Source organism: Egretta garzetta, unplaced genomic scaffold (genome assembly GCF_000687185.1).
Source record: "Egretta garzetta isolate BGI_Z169 unplaced genomic scaffold, ASM68718v1 scaffold133, whole genome shotgun sequence".
Taxonomy (NCBI): Eukaryota; Metazoa; Chordata; class Aves; order Pelecaniformes; family Ardeidae; genus Egretta; species Egretta garzetta.
Genome location: NW_009259111.1, coordinates 790,898 through 814,286, shown reverse-complemented (window position 1 = coordinate 814,286; position 23,389 = coordinate 790,898). Strand labels below are relative to the sequence as shown.

General features: G+C 35.8%; 1 protein-coding gene and 1 non-coding gene across 2 annotated transcripts in view; both read left to right on the top strand.

Moving 5' to 3' along the window:
* IPO7 (importin 7) overlaps window positions 1–23,076 on the top strand; it is a 28,521-nt gene extending 5,445 nt beyond the window's left edge. The window contains exons 5-24 of the mRNA XM_035890958.1: window positions 445–534; window positions 936–1,030; window positions 1,130–1,214; window positions 4,994–5,128; window positions 5,404–5,503; window positions 6,586–6,662; window positions 7,223–7,339; window positions 8,125–8,214; window positions 8,736–8,901; window positions 9,612–9,772; window positions 10,665–10,793; window positions 12,380–12,446; window positions 12,525–12,650; window positions 12,961–13,058; window positions 14,443–14,538; window positions 15,535–15,755; window positions 15,858–16,063; window positions 17,246–17,452; window positions 17,810–17,926; window positions 20,158–23,076. Coding sequence (XP_035746851.1) covers window positions 445–534; window positions 936–1,030; window positions 1,130–1,214; window positions 4,994–5,128; window positions 5,404–5,503; window positions 6,586–6,662; window positions 7,223–7,339; window positions 8,125–8,214; window positions 8,736–8,901; window positions 9,612–9,772; window positions 10,665–10,793; window positions 12,380–12,446; window positions 12,525–12,650; window positions 12,961–13,058; window positions 14,443–14,538; window positions 15,535–15,755; window positions 15,858–16,063; window positions 17,246–17,452; window positions 17,810–17,926; window positions 20,158–20,255 — 2,481 coding nt within the window. The 3' untranslated portion in view covers window positions 20,256–23,076. The remainder of the gene's footprint in view (window positions 1–444; window positions 535–935; window positions 1,031–1,129; window positions 1,215–4,993; window positions 5,129–5,403; window positions 5,504–6,585; window positions 6,663–7,222; window positions 7,340–8,124; window positions 8,215–8,735; window positions 8,902–9,611; window positions 9,773–10,664; window positions 10,794–12,379; window positions 12,447–12,524; window positions 12,651–12,960; window positions 13,059–14,442; window positions 14,539–15,534; window positions 15,756–15,857; window positions 16,064–17,245; window positions 17,453–17,809; window positions 17,927–20,157) is intronic.
* LOC118451945 lies at window positions 8,408–8,589 on the top strand. Its single transcript, XR_004841545.1, has one exon. It is a non-coding gene; the product is annotated as a small nucleolar RNA SNORA23 (small nucleolar RNA).
* Window positions 23,077–23,389: the final 313 nt, after the last annotated feature.

Genomic DNA, 23,389 nt, shown 5'->3' with positions numbered 1-23,389 from the left:
TGCTATTCCTGGTTGGCATTAGATATAACTTATGCATGCCATCCTCTAAGGTAGAGTGTTTGCTAGAAAAACGATTAGAAAATCAGTTTTCTAATGAGAGATTTTAGAGGCCAGTCTACATAGAATTATCAGTGTAAATGCAGCAAGTTTGGAATCAAACTGTTAATATGCTGTTAGTTGCTTCAGAAATTAGTGTAACATCCATTTAAGTAGCATCTTGGCATTGCATAAGCAGAATGAATTGGAATGAAGACCTCTAGCACTAGTGAGGATATAGACTAGGTTGTGTTAAGTTCTTTAGCCTGGTTTTCAGAGTTATTTGCTAATCTTTCATGGTAGCTAAGTGTAGACAAAGATTTGAAAGAGCTAAAATTCAAACTGTGAAAGTAACTTTATTTTCAAATTGCTTTATAGTAAATTTATTTTTCCCTTTTTTTTAATAAGTACACATTACCCTTGGAGTTGATAAATCAGCAAAACCTGACTGAATGGATAGAAATCCTGAAGACTGTTGTCGATAGGGATGTACCAGCTGTAAGTGGCTTTTGGCTATTTATGTCTTTTAGCTTAAAATATTTTTCATTCATTAGAATGTTTAAAAGTTTAACTTTTTATTTCTGCATTCTTTTTTCTCCACAGATGCCAAGAAAATACATTTTTATACCAAATAGGGTCTTTTAAACAGACTAGATGAATTTTGAAAATATGTAGCTTGTATGGGAGTTCTGTTGCTTTCAAATTATAGCACAACTTATTTTGGCCTCCTGTTTCAAGAATTTGTTGACCATTTATGCAGTGTATGTAATAGGATTTATTTTTAGATATGCTAGAAATGCAAGTGGCAGGCTAAAAACAAAATATACTATTTAGTTGTTCAAAATGCCTATAATGTGAACTCTTCAAATAGTGGTAAGTGATCTTTTTTTTTCCTAAAGGAAACCCTTCAAGTTGATGAAGATGACAGACCTGAGTTGCCTTGGTGGAAGTGCAAGAAGTGGGCTTTGCATATATTAGCTAGACTTTTTGAGAGGTATTTTCTCTTCCATTATTATTTTTAAAAACCCAAACAAATACTCAAGTCAATAATATTGCTGCACCCTTGAATTTGCATACTTGCTTCTAATTCTAGGTATGGAAGCCCTGGTAATGTTTCCAAGGAGTACAATGAGTTTGCTGAAGTGTTCCTGAAGGCATTCGCTGTTGGTGTTCAGCAAGTAAGAACACTGAATGTGAGGGGTATTAGGATAAGTTTAGAGGTAGTAGCGATTTCTTATTTATTTTCTGAAAAGGCTTCTTGCTCTTATTCACAGTTGGGTTTTTTAAGCACATTGGTATGGAAAGCACTGACGTCTGTGGGTTAAAAGAAAGGAATGATTAAAAAAAATATGAATTTGCCATGTAGGACAATCCACTGAAAATAGCCTATGCAGCATTGATAATCTGTAAGTAGAGTAAATGCTCTAATAAGCCCTCAGATGAGCTTCAAATAAATGCTATCAATTTTTCTCTTTCTGGAAGAGATAGCTAAAATATTTATGTAGTGTAGTTGACCTTCTTACCTACCCTTTTAATTCTGGTGATACAGTTCTTTGACTCAAAGTCAGTAAGTACTAACGTTCTAGGCTTCTGCAAAAGCCTGATCAAGCAGAGAGTCACTTACAAACAGGTAAGTCTGGTCACTTTCCGCTCATCTCCCTAGCTGGGGCTTGCCACTTCTACAGGATCTGTTATACACAAAGCATCTTCTGGACTGTAGCAGTTTCTAACCTAATGTATTAATGTTATGCCAAACTAGCATTGATTTACCTTTATTGGAGTAACTTCATGATTCAGATAGTCCTATCACATGGCAGCAACCTACAGGTTTTCCTGAAGGGACAGAATGCATTGGTGGGGCAGGAATTGTCATCCGCCTCTCTTATAATGCATTTGTTTAAAGTCAGTAATTTGAACTTTTTGAAGTAGCAAGAAAATTGCCATGAATGCTGGGAAATTTTTGGATCTGATTCTTGGCTCCTGGCTGTACTGCTGACTTCTGTTCTTTTGAAACAGGTTTATTTATAAAAAAACTTCAAGTAGTTTTTGTAAAATTTCCTTGTATTGGCTCATAAATCTGTTTATGTTAAGGTGATTAGGTTGTACATGTAAATAGACCGTTAATTTTCTAACATCTTGGGGAGTGGAATGTTTTCTTCAAAGCCTGTATTTTAATCAGAAGAACAGTTCTTAGTTCAGTTTCAGTTTTCTTAGTTTTAATTCCTGATGAAATTATAATGAATTACAGGACTTTAAAAGAGGAAGAGTAGGGAATGTATCGTCTAAATACATGTTTTTTGAAGGTCATCCGAAGTATTGAAAGGGAAAAGAACATTTGTCACATTGAGTACTAGGAAATATATTCCAACATCCTACTCAGACAAGTAGACCTGAAGTGCGTCACCCTCTGAGGTGCTCATCTGTCACCTGTAGATGACATCAGACAGATCATTATTACGTGTTCTTAAAAGACCTTACTGGTTGCTTTGCACTTCCAAGACAAAATGAAATTTTGACAAAAGACTGTATGGGCAAAAGAAGTTTTCAAAAAGATAAATTTAAACAGTTCAAAAAAATACTTTGTGTGTTTTCTTTACGTTTTCGTTGAATCAGTTTTGATCCTTACTGTTAGTGCATCTAGGAAACACCAAGAATTAAAGTCGTTAAAGAAAATTGCTAAAAAGCAAGACTTCAAAATGCTTACAGTTTCTTCCCATACAATAATGTAACTTGTTTAGAAATACAGATTATTTTAAGGTGCTGACCTCATTTCTGTGCAAAGATAAATCTTTGATGTATGCTTAAGAAATTGAATCGTTCAGATAAATGTTACAGTATATTTTTCATCGGGATGTATTTCTTCACAAAAATGGGAAATACTGAAGAATACAAATGCTGATAATATGCTTCACTGAGTTCTCTTTACTCTCCAAAGTGTAAGCACCCTCTTAATAGAAGAGTAATAGATAAATATATGGTATGGGATTACAGGTTTTTCAAGTATAAAATTTAAACATACTGTTAATGTTATTCTCATAATGACTTCTTATTGATTACTCTTTTTACCTATTCTATATCTTTTTGTCATGTGCATGTCACCAACTTCTTCCCCCACCCCCCCCAAAAAAAAAATCCAGTACACTCAGCAGTAGTTCTGGCTAAACTTTCTTAAGCTTGGTCCAAATAGCCTGAGCTGCCTAGCTGGAATACCTTGATTCTTATCCCTTGTGCTAGCAGCTGTTTTGCTCAAGACTTTTCTTATTTTGAAAGACCTGATGAACCAGAACTAAGCACTGGTCAAACACTACTGCCTGTTTGTTCTTTGGCACAGTTGCAGAATTTTCTTTATTTGCCCTGGAGCCTCCATCCCACATTCTGCTTTTCCTCACTGCAGTTCTTAAATCTTGTCTTAATCTTTTTAATTTCTTCACTTATTACATATGAATCATGAAACTGAACCAAAAATCTTGTCCTAAGTAGTGTGGCTGCAAAGACCATTTGTTAGGCCTCAGCTTTGTCTTAATTTCCAAAGACTATTCCCCATCCCTTCATTGACTGTTGATGAATTTAGGCTTTTCTGTCTACTGTCTTGTTAAATTAGAGAGTATCTCTCTCTCCCTCCCCCTCCACCCCCAAAGCATGTTAGGCTTACTTTGTACTCATGTTTTACTGATTTTGGAAGTTACAAACATCTGTCAGTTAAGGTATTGTTTTTGCAGAAAATAATTTTCTCTTTTAGTTAGTTCGCAAGAGAGTAAAAAGGAATTTTGACATTCTTTGATAATCCTCGAAACAGCTGCAGGTCTGAACATTGTCTCTCTTTTCCTTTCCTTTCTTAAGTCAATATCTAATGCCACCAAAGCCTTGTACTTGGGTGAGGGTAGCAACCAGTAATTTCTTTAAGTCCAGGAGGCTTTTAAACATGAGCAGTTAAACTTGGAGAACTGATAATGCATCTAGAGCATAAAACCATTTGTAAAGCTATGAATTTCATGGTGAATGAATGCATCCTCTTCTAACTCAAGTGTAAGGTATCTCCTTTGGAAGAAGCAGTTCAGTGCTTTTGTAGTAAATGCTCTCAATGGAATTACTTTTCAAGATAGTCTCATTTTCCAAAAATGTTTTCTTGGTGATATTACAGATTTACAGATACCTTTTCAGTTCCTTCAGTTTGGGATTTTTTTAAACGTTGTTTTATGTGAAGAATTAAATAAAACCCTGGAAATGGGATTTGTCATTTCTCTCCAGTTGGTGCTGCTGCTCTTGAAGGTGCACTGTTGCCACTGACCTGGACTGGGCTACAAGGAAACCCCTTTGCAATTACTGTTACCAAACTTTCCAATGAGCTGGAATTTAATTACTGGTAATGGCCCCATGGCCATTTCATGTCCTTAATTGTGGAAAGCCATGGACTTTAACAAACGTAAAGCCCTGTGAATTCTTCTGAATCCCACCTCAGGAGAAGAATAGAGGCCAGAAAGCCAAGGGGAGAGGCTGGTTCATCATTCTTCATACACATACATTCTTCATACATCATTGCTATAAGGTTTCACATAGGCAAGGATCAATAGATTGCGCAAGCATAGAGTATTTTATCAATCCTGTGTTTAGGCATTAGTTTCTGCCCTCAAAGAGTGGCAAGATGGAGTAATAAAACCTCAGAGGAAGAGTTCCCCTGGGCTATGTTGGTGATGAATTAGCATGTATGTTTTGCCTTATTAAAGGATTGTATTTTTAAAAGATGTGCAGCACCTGATATGAGCTGCAAATTGCATTATAAAATTAACAATGACATTTAGTAGAAGGATTAGTCAGTACCCATTTTAGTCTAATGAATAAACAGGCTTTTTTGTTTGATTTGGAGGGGGTTCTTATGTAGGATTGTGAGGGAGGGTAGAATTCTGGTTAAAATGGTCTGTGCTCTGTATAAGCTATTGATGAGATCTGATTTTTCTAGGTGCTGCTGAAGGTGTTGTATCAATACAAGGAAAAGCAGTACATGGCTCCTAGAGTTCTGCAGCAAACACTGAATTACATCAATCAAGGAGTGTCACATGCAGTCACCTGGAAGAATCTGAAACCTCATATTCAAGTAAACCATTTTTGGGATTTAATACTTACATGACTCAGTAGTACATTAGTCATTCTGCTAGAATTCAAGTTTTAGGAACCTCTGTTACAAATTGCCAGTGAAAAGAGTTTAAGCCTGTAAGGTAGCACATAAAAACTGTTGTGTCCAAATAGTTTTACAATGTTAGCATTTTATATGAGAAGTGACAGGATGGACAAAATCTGTGAAATACAGGACAGAATATAGAGTTTGATTTAGTAGTGCTAGCCTGTTTTCAACTTTTTTTTTTATTGCAGGGAATTATCCAAGATGTTATTTTTCCATTGATGTGCTATACAGATGCTGATGAAGAGCTTTGGCAAGAAGATCCATATGAATATATTCGCATGAAATTTGGTGAGAATTTTAACTCATAAAAATGTAACTTCACAGAAAGGTGGGATTTTTATAGTTGTGGTTTTCGAAAATAGAGATGGCTTTAGTATTTAAAGGGGGAAAAAAAAGGAAAAAGAGTTTGTATTATCCGAATAATATACCTTCGTATACTTCAGGATACGCTGGTGGAAATGACAGATAATATATGACAGTCAACAGTGACACAGATGTTTCTGCACTTGAAAAAGCAGCTAATTTTGACAGTTACAAAGTTTTTGTTGTAAGTTAAACAGTCCAGATCTTGCTAACAAAAATTACATGAGTGTAAAAGGTTATGCCTTACAACAGCTAATATTTCAGGCCCTGGAGTTTTTACAACCTTAAGGAGTTTCACACATGGCACAGTTCAGAACAAATTTACCGTAATGGTAAATGAAACATTACAAAGTAAGCCTAGCATTCCAGACATGTCTAATTTCACCTCCTGTTGCTTGCTGCTTTGTTGTTGGGGTTTGCTACAAATATATGCAGTCCTTTCAGACTGAGGAATAAAAAAGATTCTTCAGACTTCCTGAAAAAATTCTTCCCTCCGCTAGAACTTTTATGTGGCTAGAACAAGGAATCTTGATGGGTTTGGGAGTTTCTTATCCCTTAGGTCAGAGGCAGACCTGTAAATAGTTCCGGTATTATACAATGCTCTGATAATCCTCTCCTGCAGAGAAATAAGAAACTGAACATTTTTAACTCGGTCAGTTATGTGCACTTACCTGTACAGCGAATAACATATAAGTCAAAAATTGACTGCTGTGTCTGCTTCTACGGTTACAAAAGGTTTATCTTAAAAATAAGGAAGACATACCATTTCAGATTAGACCTGTAGAGCTGGTGATCATGAAAAAAGTGAAATATATGTATTGGGAATCTCCAGCCATATGCTACTGTTTGTTTGGTCTTGAAATATCTGTAGAAAGAAAGCATGATTAACCGCCTGAAAAAAAAGGAAAATTGTTGCTCTTTTGTTTCATGTTAAATCATTAGATTACTTTTGGATCACGAACTGTAGTAAAGGACCAAAATTTACAGCTGTTATGTTTATTTAATAGATGTATTTGAAGATTTCATTTCTCCAACAACTGCTGCTCAGACACTATTGTTTACATCGTGTAGTAAAAGGAAAGAGGTAAGATATGCAAGAATAAATACAGTATTTGGTAGATTTAGAATCAGAATCACTTTGGTTGGAAAAGACCTTTGAGATCATCGAGTCCAACCTTTAACCTAACCCTGCCATCCCACCACTAAACCATGTCCCTAAGCACCTCATCTATCCTTCTTTTAAATACCTCCAGGGATGAGGACTCCACCACCTCCCTGGGCAGCCCATTCCAGAGCCTGACAACCCTTTCTGTGAAGAAGTTTTTCCTAATTTAGTTTTATAGTCTCCATTTGCTGCAGGAACTAATAAAAGTTTTAGTTTTCCGCTGTCTGTCATATTATAGTACACTAAAATGTGTCATTTCTGTCATTTATTTTGCACTGATTTATTTGCGATTTTTGTATTTGCCAATTCCCCTAGGACCTAACTATCAAGAATGTTGTGTGTTTATAACAAAGACGTAAAACATTATCCAAATGCCAGTCTTGGAGCAGATTATTAGAGATTTAAGCATTTCAGAGCAGTGAGAATGGTACCTGAGACAATTGACTGAAATTCTTTGGTTAATTTTACATGTAACATAGGTCTTGCAGAAGACAATGGGCTTTTGTTATCAGATCCTCACGGAGCCAAATGCTGACCCTCGTAAGAAAGATGGTGCTTTACATATGATTGGTTCTTTGGCTGAAATTCTTCTAAAAGTAAGCATAACAAATCTGGTGGTTCTTTTGGTTCTTTTTTTTCCTCCTTTCCTTTCTTTCACATACAGCATCTTAGAAGAAATGAGAATAGCTCTTTGATTTTTCAGGTTTTTGAATCACTGCCAGTTTTTCTTAAAGCTGTTAAACTTAATTGTTTTGGTTTTGTTGTCAGCTTAATTACACAATTTTTATTAGGTCATGTTCAAATTGAAATTATTGGTTTAAGTTCCTTTAAGTTCTCTGCTTCTAGTAAGCATTGCTACGCCATTTCCTGTGCTACCTAACTACGTTCCCTTTTTTGTGGAAGGAAAGGAAAAATAATCCATCCAGTAAGAAGCTGTTGATTTAATGAGATATAATAATAAATAATAATTGTTTCTGTTTATGGAAGAGAAGAAATAAAGTGAAATTAGCAACCTTGCTCAATTAGAATGGTAGCAAAAAAGATGCAGGACATGGACTTGTATTTGGACCATGAGAAGTTTACCTGACCACTTTTGCTTTTGATACCAGAGTAAAGTACACTGCCAAGCACTCTAGAGTCAAAAAATGACAGGCAGAAAGTGTCACTATTTTGACTGAAAATTATAAGTCCATGTAGGATTCGAGTTTAATTACTAATATGGGATTTCATTGTTGCTTAATGGGCTTCAATAAAGGGGAAAGGTAAAAATCTGAGGGTTTTGTTAGGCTGGTTTCACTTTTATGTATGACTTTTACAGGATTAGAAATACATTTTTATATAAAGTTTTAAATGGGATGTGTTTCTATTCATATTCTGACAGAAGAAGATATATAAAGATCAGATGGAATATATGTTGCAGAATCATGTGTTTCCTCTCTTCAGCAGTGAGCTGGGTTACATGAGAGCACGGGTAAGAAAGTGCAAGATTTACTGTTAAAATACACTTCCAATTGAAGCGTTCAGGAATAATCTTTAAATTTTTCACTCTAACAAATGCACTCCTTTCTGCACCTCTTCTGTAATAAATTGTATGCTTATTTCAGACATAACTATCAGTCTTTATGTGTGATTATAGATAGCTACTGTGTAGTCTTAAAATGGCTGCAGAATTGTGTGCATAGTTTTCCATCTGTGTCTGGTGGTATGGTCTCTTTGTGTTTTGCATTTAGACTGTACTGCTCACACAAAACCTGTGGCCAAAGATGAACTTGAGATCATAGTACTGGTCTAGTGATGTCTGAAAGACAAGCCTCCCACTGGCCAGCCTCCACACTCTCAAACATCTTCATCTGATAAGTTTCACAGTACCTTTATTCAACAGTAATTTTACTTCAGATTTAATAATTTGTCCAGGTTACGGGTATATGAGTAGACGATAATCCTGTTTGTAGGTTTTGTAACTCTGAATTTGTTCAACGTCTTTTTTTTCAGGCTTGCTGGGTTCTTCATTATTTTTGTGAAGTCAAATTTAAGAGTGACCAGAATCTCCAGACAGCCTTAGAACTCACAAGACGGTGTCTGATAGATGATAGGGAAATGCCTGTGAAAGTGGAAGCTGCAATAGCACTTCAAGTTCTGATCAGTAATCAGGAGAAAGGTAGCGCTCTTTTCTTAAAGCTACAGCAAGCTTTAATGGAATAGGCATTAATACTGTGATGTTCAGTGAGACTTGTTCTCTTCTTTCCTGATGTTAATTTACTACTTGCAGTAGTAATTTGTAATCGCTTATAGAATTTTCCAACTGGAAAGTTACAGTATTTTTTATAAATAAATAAGATTATCACAATTTCATGGTAAAATAAATCCAGTTTTACAGCACCTTATCATTGTATCAGAAATACAGTGACAATATAAGCGCATCTGTCTCAGCATATGTTCATTCATGTCAAAATTTTTTTTTAAAAAAAAAGTTGTCTTTATCCTGGCAGGCTTTACATTGCTTGGTATTCTTGAAGGGGGCATGAAAGCCACACAGTAACAAATTCTTTATCAAATACTTTGGCTAATTTGACAAAAATGCTTATGTACCCATTCACGTTCGATTAAAATTTGAATTGATAAGGATCTTGAATTCCATAAAGACTGTAGAACTCTGGTATTCATACTTCAGTTGTCATCCTCTTGGTATATATTTTTATTCAAAAAGTTTTTCTGAATGTTGGTATTGCTATGATGATTTATACTACCCATGGTTTTGGCATATTAATGCCAAAGTACTAAATATTAATAAAGTATATACTGACTTTCTTATAGTCATACTTTAGTTTTGTAAGAATGTAAATTCAAGTATTTCCACTTGTTTTACAGCTAAAGAATATATTACTCCGTTCATTAGACCTGTAATGCAAGCTTTACTTCATATTATAAGAGAGACTGAAAATGATGATCTTACTAATGTGATTCAGAAGATGATCTGTGAATATAGTGAAGAAGTTACACCAATTGCAGTAGAAATGACACAGCATTTGGTAAGACTTTCTGGTGAATTAGGAAGATGTTTAATATGTGAAAGATAGGTATTTAAAATTAAGATAGTTGTCTGTCAATCAATAGCTGTTGTTACTCCAGTCTGCTTAAGTGCATTGATACAAGTAATTTTATTGTACATTTAGACTGTTTTTTCTCAAAAGTGGCTTCGTAACTTGAACTAAATGGAAATTTCTAAGAAGGATTGTAGAAATGTTTGAGAAATCTTTGTACATATTTTCTCCAGATAGTGTTAATAGTGAATTTTGGCGGCACACTTTAGGTTGTCTCTACAACGTGACTTAGGATTTCTGTTTTAAAATTGGAAATTAAAGAGCAGATTTTAAATTTAAAAATGTGGTGTGAAAATAATGTAATGTGATGTAATGTGAAAATAAAATTGAATCTGCAGGAGAAATTCAGAGCTTGAATGGCCATATCTAGTGAGTTGTACTAATGGTTTCAAAAGCAGACATCAGCTCAGTGCTTCCCTATTCAAGGCCCTTGCCTTGAAGTTAAAACTAAGTTGTTTGTGTATCCTCTCTGGGAATGCCTGCAAAGCGATCCAGTCTAGTTCAGCTACCAGTTAAATCTTGTGTCAGAAAAATCTACTTTTAGAAAATGTATTCTTTTGCATTGAAAGTAATGTCATTTATGTGTTTTTATTCATGAATGGATAAAGGATGACAGCTCAAATGGCTTAACACTCAAATTTTCTCAATCTTGAAAACAAACTCTGGAATGGAGCAGTCACCTTCTAATATTCATACATGTTTTCTTAGCAGAAGTCCTCCTTAAATTGTGTAGAGTACTGGACTTGAACAATTGTTCTTCATCTCCAAGCATGTCCTCATTAAATGACATATTTATGGGTGGTTTTGCTATTACATGCAGGCGATGACATTCAACCAGGTGATCCAGACTGGACCAGATGAAGAGGGCAGTGATGACAAAGCAGTGACAGCAATGGGAATCTTGAATACTATTGATACACTTCTCAGTGTAGTTGAAGATCACAAAGAAGTAAGTAAAAATTACTTTAAAGCTAATACGTATCGTCTAAGACACTGAAAGTCTTTTGTAGTTCCGGTGTTCCTGACATTATCTGAAAAACTGTCCTTTCAGTCAAAAATATCTTAAAATAGAAGACAGTGAAGTACTTACCATGTAACAAAGTTGTAACAGTGGCTCACATTTCTAACACAATACATGTAGTAATAGAGCATAAATGTTGGCACGGTATTTCCCCTAGAATCCAGGTTCTTGTTCAAATCGGCGGAAGCAGCTTGTCTCCCAACAGGTGGAACTCAGTCAGCTCAGCTGGAAAAACCCATCTGATTTGATTAGTTCTGCCCTTGAAAGAAAATAGATAAAACTTCAGTTAGCTTTGAACATTGACTCTGACTTAGTTTGCTCTCAGAATCAATGTCTGTAAATACAGCTGTTGTGGCTATGCTAAGTGATAGGGGGTTTTACCTGCCTAATCTGTACTGTAGAATTCTCCAGTGTGATGAAAACCTTCGTTTTGTTGTACTGAACAGACTAACTTCTGTCCACAGTACAGCTTGTTCAAAAGATGCTATTGTTAATTAAAATCCTTCTTTACAAAGTCAGCTACTGTTTTTTGATAAATACATTACAGTTTTTTAGTGACAAACAGTTCAGTAAAAAGTTGTACTCCCAGGGCTCTGAAGACTTTACTAAGGAAGCAGCATAATACGAATTCTGAATGCCCAAGGGTGGAATCCAGTGCTACCATGCAATAAACCAAGGACTGGTTAGGCTCATTTACTTGTTGCTGAAGCTGATCAGCAAGCTTTTCATGTACTTGTTTTTGCCAGCAAATTCTTACTATCTACATGAAAAGTTTGTGTAACAATATGCTAGTCCTGAGGAACTCAATTGTAAAATGTTGATGAGTAAATGTTTGTATTTAGAGACATCTCACACAGGATGACCAGTGTTTCAAGAGATAAGGTATTTAGCTGGTTAGTTTCAAACCTTGTTCTGCTAGAAACTCAACCCTTATTTGTCCCTAAGCAAGGTAAGTGCCCTAAACAGGTTAATGACTTGTTTTGTTAGCTGTTCCATGGACTAATACATACTAATTGGGAAGAGTGTCTGAATCTGTAGACCAGCATTTAGACTGATTGTCCACATACCGTATGAACATCCTAACCTAGGTTTGGTCATTTGGTCATCTGGTATTGTTTTGTTTTTTGAAATTTCACTTTTCTGGAACAGCAAATAACTTGTAGCGAGGTCCGTTGCTTAGCCCTTCGATATGTATGTTTACTTACCATGCTTTAACGGGACTGAACTGTTGCATAGGGTTACTGTCAGGCTTTTCTTTTTAAAGGATACCCTATAATGAGATTCTTCCAGTATTCAAACAATATTCCAAAACCACCTTGTATTAAAAGCTATCTTACAAATCCTTAGCTAAGAGTCCTGCTCTTACTCATTTAGTGCTCTAAAATGAGAAATATTGAATTGTTTTTAGATGACTATATTGTGTAAATAGAAACTGCTTTGAGTAATTTTGTTTTAAAATTGATTTAATTTCAACTCCAAAGTACTGAAAACAGTCATAAATCTCCTTTTTTCAGATTACCCAGCAGCTGGAAGGGATCTGTTTGCAAGTGATAGGAACAGTTTTGCAGCAGCATGTATTAGGTATCTGTACTTTTGTTGGCTTATTTTTCTAAGTGTATGGGATTGGCATTAAATTTACCTAGATTCTGTTTGTTTTAGAGTTTTATGAGGAGATCTTTTCCTTGGCTCATAGTCTGACCTGTCAACAAGTTTCTGCACAAATGTGGCAGCTTCTTCCTCTTGTTTTTGAAGTCTTTCAGCAGGGTGGCTTTGATTATTTTACTGGTAAGTAATACAAGTAAATTAGAAAGCCAGATGGTTTCACATATATGATTTCAACCATACAATGAATTGCATCTTGATTGAAATGTTAGGAGAGCACTGAAGTGAGGTGATGCTTGAAGTATTTTATTGTGCTGTTGCTGCAACCAGAATTGTTTTGCTAATGCACCTATGACTAGATGCACGCTTATCTTGACAAACATTAAGCAAGAACTGTAATGAACTTACTAATACATAGATTTCAACCTGATTTTAACAGCTCATCTAATAAAACATGCAAACTATCTAACTGATCATTCTTCTTTTAATACAGACATGATGCCTCTCTTGCATAATTATGTTACTGTTGATACAGATACACTTCTGTCAGACACAAAATATCTTGAAATGATCTACAGTATGTGCAAGAAGGTAAGTAGATTCCTTTGTGATAAACCCCCCTATGATCTCTGAAGTGATACACTATTAAACTCAGTACTTTTTTCCCCAACAGCAGGCTGTGAAACTGAAGAATTTTTATGTCTGCTATGCTATTTATCATCCTCTGTGATTCCACAAATTAAGTTATTGCAGGGAAATTTCAAGAGGTTGCATCAAATTTCAGACATATGCTTTTGCGAAAAGGGAAAAATAAATCACGCACAACAGGTTTTTGTGCACGCATTTTGTGTAATACACTTTGTGCATATGGGCATGCATATGCATATTGCAAAAGGTAGATGTTTTCTTTTATCTGAGATTGGTAGCCTCACTATGGCTGGGATACCACATACCATATGTATTCTAAAAGTCTTAAATCTAATATCTGAAAGAAGTGGAGTAGGGATGGAAAGTAAAGGGATAGGAATAGGAAGTTATTTTCTGAAGTTCATGCCAAGTCAGAGAGGAAAGCTGGGAGCAGAAGGCAGTTGTTCTGACTCAGTCCAGTCACTGTTGGGCAGCATTTCTGTATTTAACCTAGCTTCTCAGCTCCTGTGTATTATACATAGCTGCCAACTGGGCTTTCTTTATCCAATCAATATGTAGAATACAAAGCTTTCCAGAATGCTAGCCCTACGTGAAGAAATGAATACTTTATAAGATGGTGTTAATATTTCATAATCTCTAGTAGCAATCTGTGGGGATTTCAGTTTTCCACTTCTGGATATTATGTGTTGTGTCTATATAGGAACTACGGTGAACTGTCAGCTGCCCTGCCCATGGTATTTCCTGAGTAATTCTTTTGAAGATGATTAAATATTATAGTGAATAACTCTTGCCAACCTTTATTTAAAAACAAATTGCAACCAGACTGATTAGGTTGATTGTAAATACTTGAAAATTTTATATATAAAAACCAGAAAATTAGCCTGTTATAACCTCTTTATTAGCTAAGCACAGTGAATCTTTTAACACAGAAGTTTTAGGTATTGTGGTCTCTCGCTGGGTATCCCAAATTAGTAAGTACAATTTTTACAAAATTCACTATGTGAATGCATAAGAAAACTTTTTTGTTTGTGTATGGAAATAAAGCTTTGCAAAATGGCAGCTGATGTTTATACAGTTACTGTTTTATGAGCTTTGTGTCCATAGAGTTGTTGAGTATTTCTACATGTAGATTAGTTTTACCCGCATTCAGCAATGTTTCAGTCTCTATTTGTGATACTGGGCCATTGCTGTAGATTGGGCTGCTTCACTGATGGATGTTTATCCTAGCATTGTAATAGAGTGAATTTATATCAGCTTTTCAAAGCAAAGCAATATATAGAAAATATTTCTTGAAGGGGTATCATCAACAGTAATTGTTATTTTTCAGGTCCTCACAGGAGTGGCTGGAGAAGATGCAGAATGTCACGCAGCAAAGCTTTTAGAAGTAATTATTCTTCAGTGTAAAGGGCGTGGCATTGATCAGGTTGGTAACAATTTTGGTTGCTATAACTAATACTTTAAAAAGATTTTATTCTCAAATATGAATCGATTATGTATTAATACGATTTCTGTTCTGAGAAGTTTCTGTAGTGTGACTAATAATCCCGTCTTCTACTTCAGTGTTACTCAGTTAACAGCACTGCAGAGAGAGTTACTGCACACTTTGTCTCCAGAATTTAGGACACTCTGCAACGCTCAAGTGTCTTCTTGAATCTGGAAGAGTACTGGTTTAGGAGTGTCTTGGTTCTAAAATACTCTGAGTTAATTCTAGTGAATATTTCATGAAAATTATTCAGTCTGTCAGGTTAATAGCCTTGGAATTAATAAGAATGAAAATTAAGTTCCTAGAATGCAAATTAATGTGATAGAGGAGCCAGGGAGTTCATTATGCACATATGGAATTTGAGAGATGTATTTGTGTGTTTCTGCTGTGTACATGACAGGCACTATGTAATATCTATTTAAACATTTTTTGCGTGCTTTTTAATACTTGTGGATACAGTCCCTGGAAACTTTAGTTTTTAATTTATTTGAAAGAAAATCTCTAGCGGATATTTTTTTTTTTCAGTGTGGCATCTCTGAAAAAACTACTCCTTTGAATAGCTGTTCTTTTGGAATGTTAGTAATATCTCTTGTCTTCATTGTGGATATTAAAAAAGACTAAGTTGATTTTTCCTCAACTTCCTTGTGTACACATGTCCTATTTTTCATTTTTAAAACACAAGATTATAGAACCAGGAATTATATCTACTGTGCATGATGTCACAAAATCCATGTGCTCAGAGTAGATTAAATTTTTTCACTTTTTAATTTCATCTTTGTTTATGACTTCTACTAGCAATTAAAAATTATTCCCATTTTATGCCCTCTGCATTTATGCACCAGACTGGGTTTATGCCATTTCTCAAGTTTACTGTGAAATAGAGAACTACAAAATCTATTTTCGATTACTGAATTTGTAATGGTTCTCACTCTTTAGTGCATACCCTTATTTGTGGAAGCTGCGTTAGAGAGATTGACCAGAGAAGTGAAAACAAGTGAACTGCGAACAATGTGCCTCCAGGTTGCCATAGCTGCTTTGTATTACAATCCTCATTTACTATTAAATACATTGGAAAATCTTCGTTTTCCCAATAATGTGGAGCCTGTCACTAATCACTTCATAACGCAGTGGCTTAATGACGTAGACTGTTTCTTGGGGTAAGAGTTTTCTAATTTTGAAGATTATTCTCTATGATACTTTTCTATATTACCTGCTTATAAATCATAAACATAACTTGCAACTTTTTTGCTCTTTTGTAGACTTCACGATAGAAAGATGTGTGTGCTTGGCTTGTGTGCTCTTATTGATCTGGAGCAAATACCACAGGTTTTAAATCAAGTTGCTGGCCAGATCCTGCCAGCTTTTATCCTTTTATTTAATGGATTGAAAAGAGCATATGCCTGTCATGCAGAGCATGAAAATGACAGCGATGATGATGATGAAGCTGAAGAAGATGAGGAAACAGGTATGGAAACTGAAACATTGCTGTTACTTTGTATTTTTCATTTTTTTTCTGATGGAGATGCTGAGTTCCTTTGCAGAATTCTTCAGAGTTCCCCTAATTCCAAAAATCAAAAGCTGGGGTAGACCACTGGACATCTTCTAATGACTTTCAAGTATATCTGGCTTACTTTCCAGTCCCTCTTAAAACCTAACAACCTAGGCTGAGTCTCTTCAAAGTCATATCAAGCTACCTTATGTGTGTGCATACTGTGATTGCTGAAAAGAATTGTTACTGGGGCATGTTTCCCACTTGAGTGAGGGGTAAGAGTCAGTAGGAGGAGTTTCCAGGAATCCTTTGAATCCATTGTATGGTTTGGACTATATATTACATGAGCTGCATGTGTTTTAGCGGTGTATTGAAAATGACAGTTCTTGTGACTTTTTTTTTTTTTCTGGTGTAATCTCAATTTCATCAGCCTTCATAGACTTTCTTCTTCATATAGTTATTTCACAAACTTTCACATCTTTTGCCATCATCTTTGTATTTGAAGTTCAAAATTACCTACAACTTCTCCATACTTCTTTCTTCCACCTTTCCTTATATTCTGCTTAAGCTTTTAGTTCTTGTTCCCTATTTTTATCTTCCCATCATCAGCCTGGTGTCTTTGTGAGTGATTGTCTGGAACAGTTTCCCACACTCAAAGGAATATATGTTGGTTTTCATCTTTCTACTTAAAACCCAGTTTCTTTTTGATCTCTGCTGTTGAATTCTGGACTCTCCAGACTATTGTCATTATACACCGTTCATACCATTACATTTTGTATTTCTCAAGCATTCTTTTCAACAGCCCTTTTGAATGTGCCTTTAAAAGCATTTTCATCAAATTATTTCAAACTTTATTTGGAGCACAAATATTGCTTTGCTTAAAGTTTTATCAAGTGCAGTTCCAAACTATCTGTATATACTTTTTTCTACATACATTTTTGTGACAACAAAATTTTGCTTTCCCACTTACACGGTTGGTGTAAGTGAGGGAGGAGTGTCGGGGGGGGGAGGGAAGACCATGGCACTAGGACCTTCCCCCTTTCCAGTCTGCACTATACTGTTATCAGTTCCATTGCCTGTTTTGCATAATCAGCCATCTGCCTAAAGAGTTGTTCTTACTGTTCTTGAGATAAACTTTTTGTGTTTGATTTAACTCAGAGGAACTGGGGAGTGATGAAGATGACATTGATGAAGATGGTCAAGAATATCTAGAAATTCTAGCAAAACAGGCAGGTGAAGATGGAGATGATGAAGACTGGGAAGAAGATGATGCTGAAGAGACTGCTTTGGAAGGCTATTCCACAATTATTGATGATGAAGACAACCCTATTGATGAATATCAGATATTTAAAACAATTTTTCAGAGTAAGTAACTGTATTTCCTTTCCTGGCCAACAAGTTATGTTTTAACTTAATTTTAGTGCATACCATTGTAAACGAGAACCTGTTGAAAGCTTTCAAACAGGCTTTCCAATATGTGCTTTGAGGAAGTTCTTTGGAAAGGGGAAGCTGCCATTATACTTCCAGATCAGGGGGAGACGCTTGAATGAACTTACGGTGGGAGGGAAGAGGTCAGAGGTTGTATTAGTGTTTTTAAATGTCTTGAATTATGTAACCCTAACAGAATATTATTCTGATTAAAACGGTAGTGAGTTAGTAAGCTTTGAGTTACAGAACGTTTTAATGAACGCTTTCCTTTTGCTTGTTTTTTTTCTCTTGCAGCAATTCAGAATCGTAACCCTGTGTGGTACCAAGCTTTGACACAGGGCCTTAATGAAGAACAAAGAAAACAATTGCAGGACATAGCAACTCTGGCAGATCAGAGGCGGGCAGCACATGGTATTTTTCCCCCTTTATACCATTAATTGCTTCTTTCACTGCTTGAATGCTGTTTATGTGCTCAAGAAGCATAATATAGAAAATGCCTATAATTCAAGCCTGATAATGTCATCATCAAAGCAGGGTTGTTTTACATTCAGAGATGTTTGAAATCTCTTTGTCAGGTCACAAAGCCTCAATGCACAAATTGTATGGCATACGACAGGTGTAAGGAATGATAGAAACATCTTAATGAAGTGGCCAAGTAAATAAAAGCATATTTGTCATAATTGCTTGGATTTGAAAACAATTGATTACCTGAAGGTGGATGGAACTCTAGGTATGGTAACAAACATACTAAGTAGCTGACAAATCATCTCCTGATGTGACCTAGTCCAGCTGGGATAGACAATGATTCTGTGGGTGGGAAAATACCAAATTATGGGAGTAGCATCCATCTGTAAAGCTACATTAAAGCCTATGAAGTATTTCAGATTGTTATTCTTCAATGCAGATAATACAGATTTAAAAATACAGGAAGTGGGCAAATCTTCAGGTTTGGGGTTGGGGTTTTTTTGGCAAGTTTTCCCAGGTGTTTGAGAGTAAGTCTAAAGTCAAGGTTGAATTTTGAGTGATCAGTCCAGTCTCATACCTGCATCTTATTGAGCAATTACTACAAGCTGTTTCAAAATAGAAGTTCAGAAATCTTTCAGTAAAAAGACTAGTAATAAGAATGCACGTTTTATAAGTAGTTGTTGTCAGAAAGCAGCCTAAATGGCCTCACAAAGCTTGTAAGTGTCCAGAATGTTCCACTTTAAATAGTTATAAAATACAGTTTCACTGTGACCCCTGTCAAGCACTAGACATCATACTGATGAGATTATATACTACTTGTGCATTTTATGAAAAAGAATGTTCCTTTTTTTTTTTTCCAGCTGCTTATTCATAGAGCAAGTCAGGTTCAAATTTTGAAGTTTAACTTAAGCAACTAGATCCTTACAGGAAATTCTTGTGTACTATCAGAGCATACTGATGCTCCATTTAGGCTACCTACTGCACACGGGGACATCCTATTAGAAGGATTTGGAATATAATTATCTCCCATTAATGTAGCTAAGAAAAAATTCCATAAGCTAAGAGATTTGTCTTCTGTGCACAGTGGAGCCAGAAGGCAACAAAGCAATGCTCCCCAGGTCATGTTCTCCTGCATCAGCCACGGCAACATTTTTCTGTCCTGTTTCCAAAGAAACAGAGACAAAATGCAGATCCTCTAGATAACAGGAGCTCTCCTTTATTCCCAGAAAGAGAGAGATTGCAGCTATTTTGAGGTAGGAGAAAGCTCCTAGACTAGAAATAAGACATTAAGAAGTGGTGTTATCTTGAGCTGGGAATAATGCAAACCTTCTTCTGCATTATCTAGATTGTAGTAAGGGTAGATAGAAATACACATTTCTGTCTGCTCGTTACCAACCTACTTTTCAGTTGTCCATGTGTTAGAGCTTGTAAAAACCAATCTTACAGTAATCTTCAAAGGATGGAATATGCAGCTAGTAAAACCAGACAGCTTGACTATCACTGTTAGTTACAGTGATGGATATGTGGACCTCAGATGCCTAAAGATCTTAAGGTTTGGTTGAAAACAAAAAGTGATAAACTTGGTAGTTTTCTTTCAGAATTCTATTATATAGTCTAGTAACCTAAACTCCAAATTATCTGCTTGGGTATGGGGGGGAAATTGTGTATACTAAAAAGTCTGTTTCTGGTGCTTCAGTGGCTATTTCTGCTTACATTGTTGAACTGACATAGGAACACTGAGAATTTAGCTAATATCTGTGTGTACTGCTTTTTTGTACATGTGCTCTGTTATTGATTTGACTGAAAAGTCTACTAATATTAATCAGAATGAATTGGACGCCTGTTAGCGAGTCCAGAAGTCCAGCATTCATTCAGGTCCTGTTTCTGAAATGTGAAAATTATGTACTCGTGTCCAAAGGTGTGGGCTTTTAAAAATATAAGTTCATTTAAGCATAGCTATTACAATATTGAGAAATTAAAATAAATAATCAGTCCATCTGTTGTTTGGGGCCTGGCACATGTCCACTTTGTGGGTGCTGATTACTTTCTTGGGTAACCCCAGGTTAAACCTGTATCTCTGAGAAACTCAAAATGATCAGTCACAAAAGCTTAATCTGTCTTCCCCCTCTACACACGCACTAAAATACCTACCTTCTGTTTTGTTTGTTTTGTTTTAGAATCCAAAATGATTGAAAAGCATGGAGGATACAAATTCAATGCTCCAGTTGTGCCAACTTCATTTAATTTTGGAGGCCCTGCCCCAGGAATGAATTGAATTATCACTTTTCCTGCTACTGTGTGATTGTAGTGAAGAGCTTGTGTTCCTCCCAATAGTGGTTCCAGAACTGGTTCATGTTATCTACAACTCACTCTAAACTAATTGATAAATAGATTGGACAAAAGCCCCAGAAGTGGGACCTGATCATGCAACCTAATACTGGAAAGCAAACCAGAGGTTTTTTTTGAAGATAGGAAGAATCTGAATTTAAAGCTTCAAATGACACACTTTGGAAATCGGAAATCAAGAGGGGATGTCATGAAGGCAGTTTTTCTTTTTCTGAGGAAAAAAATAGGCATGGGCTGCAGGACTATTTAAAATGTCTCATTTACAGGACAAGATAGAAGGCAGACTTAATTTTTACACCTGTGGCGGTATGAGTATTTGCCCAATTTATTTCCCTTTTCTCCCTTCCTATTGGGTGTCTATTCTTTTAATGTATATAAGATAAGGTAATCAGATAGCCTTACTTAATCTTCATCATTTCCATTTATCAAGATTGTTCATATGTAGAATATTGGACACTTAAATGTAGCACTACATAACTGATAAATCTGTAAATGAATTAGCACTTTCATATTGAAACAAGCCTGCTAGCCTATGTACAAAAATAGCAAAATGTTTGCTGTTTATAAAAAATAAAAATAAAACATAAGGGATGTACTGGGGGAAATAATTTCAAGTTATTAATTTAAAATGAACTAGCAGTTTTGTACCTGGTGACTTTGTGGTGCAGTCACCTCTGGTTGTGACTTGAATTCGGTTATGTATAAAGGGGTTAGTGATATTTCATTGCTGCTAAAAAAAGAAGAAAACCCACCCTCTGTGTCCTTTGTTTTTCTTAAAGATCTCACTGTACAAGGTGAAATTTGGATACAAATGTGTACTGTAAGCACTGGGGAAAAAGTTATCTTCTCTAAAGCAGGTAAATAAGATGTGAATTTCTGCTTTTAAGAGTCGATTGAAGTGTGTGGATGAAACACCTATATATGCAATCTATTAAAAACACAACAATTTGATTTGGCTAATCTGGGCTATTACCTGTGAATGCATTTTTTCCCCCTAATTTTGCAAAATACTCATTTTTCCAGCACGCGGTAGTGCAGCTGCACTACTCTTGCATTTCATTCCCCCTCTTTTTGCACTCCCAGCATTAGTGTGTGCTGTTGTCTGCCTGATCCAGACAGTGTATTTGAAGTTTTGCCAATATTTCATTTTTGAAGCCACGACTTTCTTCCTTCAAAGTTGCTATAGTAACTAGTATTTTAGCTAGAGAGGCAAAATACAGTTCCCTCTGGGACCACTATCAAAACCACTGTATGAAGAAGCCAGCAGGGAGATGCTGTGAATGGGTTGGCTTAAATGCCCCCTTTTTCTTTTCTAAAAGCAAAAATCCATAGGTTTTTGATCTTGCCTTGAGATCATTGGTGTCAGGTCTTTTAAATCAAATGTTTGGGGTTTTTTTTTTTTTTCTTTTGGCTGTTTTTATATAAAAATGTCACCTGCTGTTACAACTGATATTAAACAAGCTACCTTAATTTAATGTAAGCCTCCAAAATTAAAATACAGGTTAAAATAAACTGAGTTTATATCTGTAAAAATGAAATGCACATATATATATTATGATACTCAAAATGCAGTCTTCAGAAAATTGGTTTGTGTGGTGTGGTTTTTTGCATCAGCAGAGTAGCAGGAATTCGTGGTTTGGGGTGTCCTTGACGAGCTGACCGGCACTGTGCTCTGCCTTCCAGTTGTTGCACAACCACTAGCGCTTCTCTGGGCAGGTGTAATGGGTTTTTCCAGTCGCTCCTCTCTGGTCTGCCATACTTTGGCAAATACAATTCCCTGTGCACAGAGCGCTAATGTGAGAGACTGAGCCAGGACTATAATGCCACGTTGCCCTAGCCGAATACCAAAGGGATACTTTGAAAGGAAATTGTGGACTTAAAAGGATGGATATTGCACCCGATGTGAAAAAGCCTAAAAAATTAAGCCTTGAATCAGAGTATCCATTATAGTAGTGGTACAAGAACCACAGTAGAACTTCTGAATCTTTAGCTGACTGGCCAAGTACATACAGCAGAACTGGTTTTTTTGTAAATGTGTAAGTCATGAGCACGTACAGGTGTACTCCGGCCTCAAGATAATCTCTAGACAAGGTTTTATTTTTGTAGAAAAAGGTGACAGACATAATTACAGCATGCCTTTTCCTGTGCATTCCTTGACCTTGAAAAATGCCCAGTTTGACATAAATAATTTCTGAACATCTGCTTGTTGGGTATCTGCTTATCTTGTTATGCATCCCCAAAAATGTAAGAACCTTTTAGGACAGATGAGCCGCTTTTGCCTCATGGCAGAACACACAACAGAGCAGCAGTGCGAAGACTCTCTGTACAAAGCAGATGAAAAAAATGAGGGGAAAATCACCAATATAGTGCCATTGTCATTTCTGGAACAGTTAATATTTTTCAAGTCCATAAGTCAAGGGAAGAATTTTATCTTGGTGTGAGGAATACAGTCTTACTTCAAGGGTGCTTTTATGTGTTGCTAGACTGGTTAGCAAGGAGCATCTTTTTTAAGAATGGATCTAGAACTTCGCTTTCCTTTGCTCCAAGAAATGTATTTATATAAATTGCAAAACAATTTTGCATTGTTGTTGTTGGTGATAGTGCATTTTGTGATGCAATATATCAATTTCAGTGATACACTTATGTCAAATTTAAAACTGATCTTCCTCCTAGAACTTGCACTTATCCATTCCATTTTCAAGGATAATGCAACTCTAAAGGAAGAGCTGGGAAACTTAAAGCCTCTGTTTTTTCTATTATGGAAGATCTCCTTGGATTAATAAACATCTAAAGCAAACCCTTATCTTCACTTATTTCAGTGTGGTGTTTTGAATGTAGCTGTATTCTTACAGTACTTGGGATCCTGTTCTAGTTACATAGCTCCAAGGTTTGTATTTTCCTCTCAAATATTTCTTCAAGCAGAAGTGTTAGGCACAACCACAGTTCTCTTAACTGTGTTAAATACAAAAGGCTTATGTCATACACTATTTTTTTTAAATGTTGACATACTGGGTAAATTTAATACCTTTTTTCCTAAATCGCTATGTTGAAAGAATTAATAGT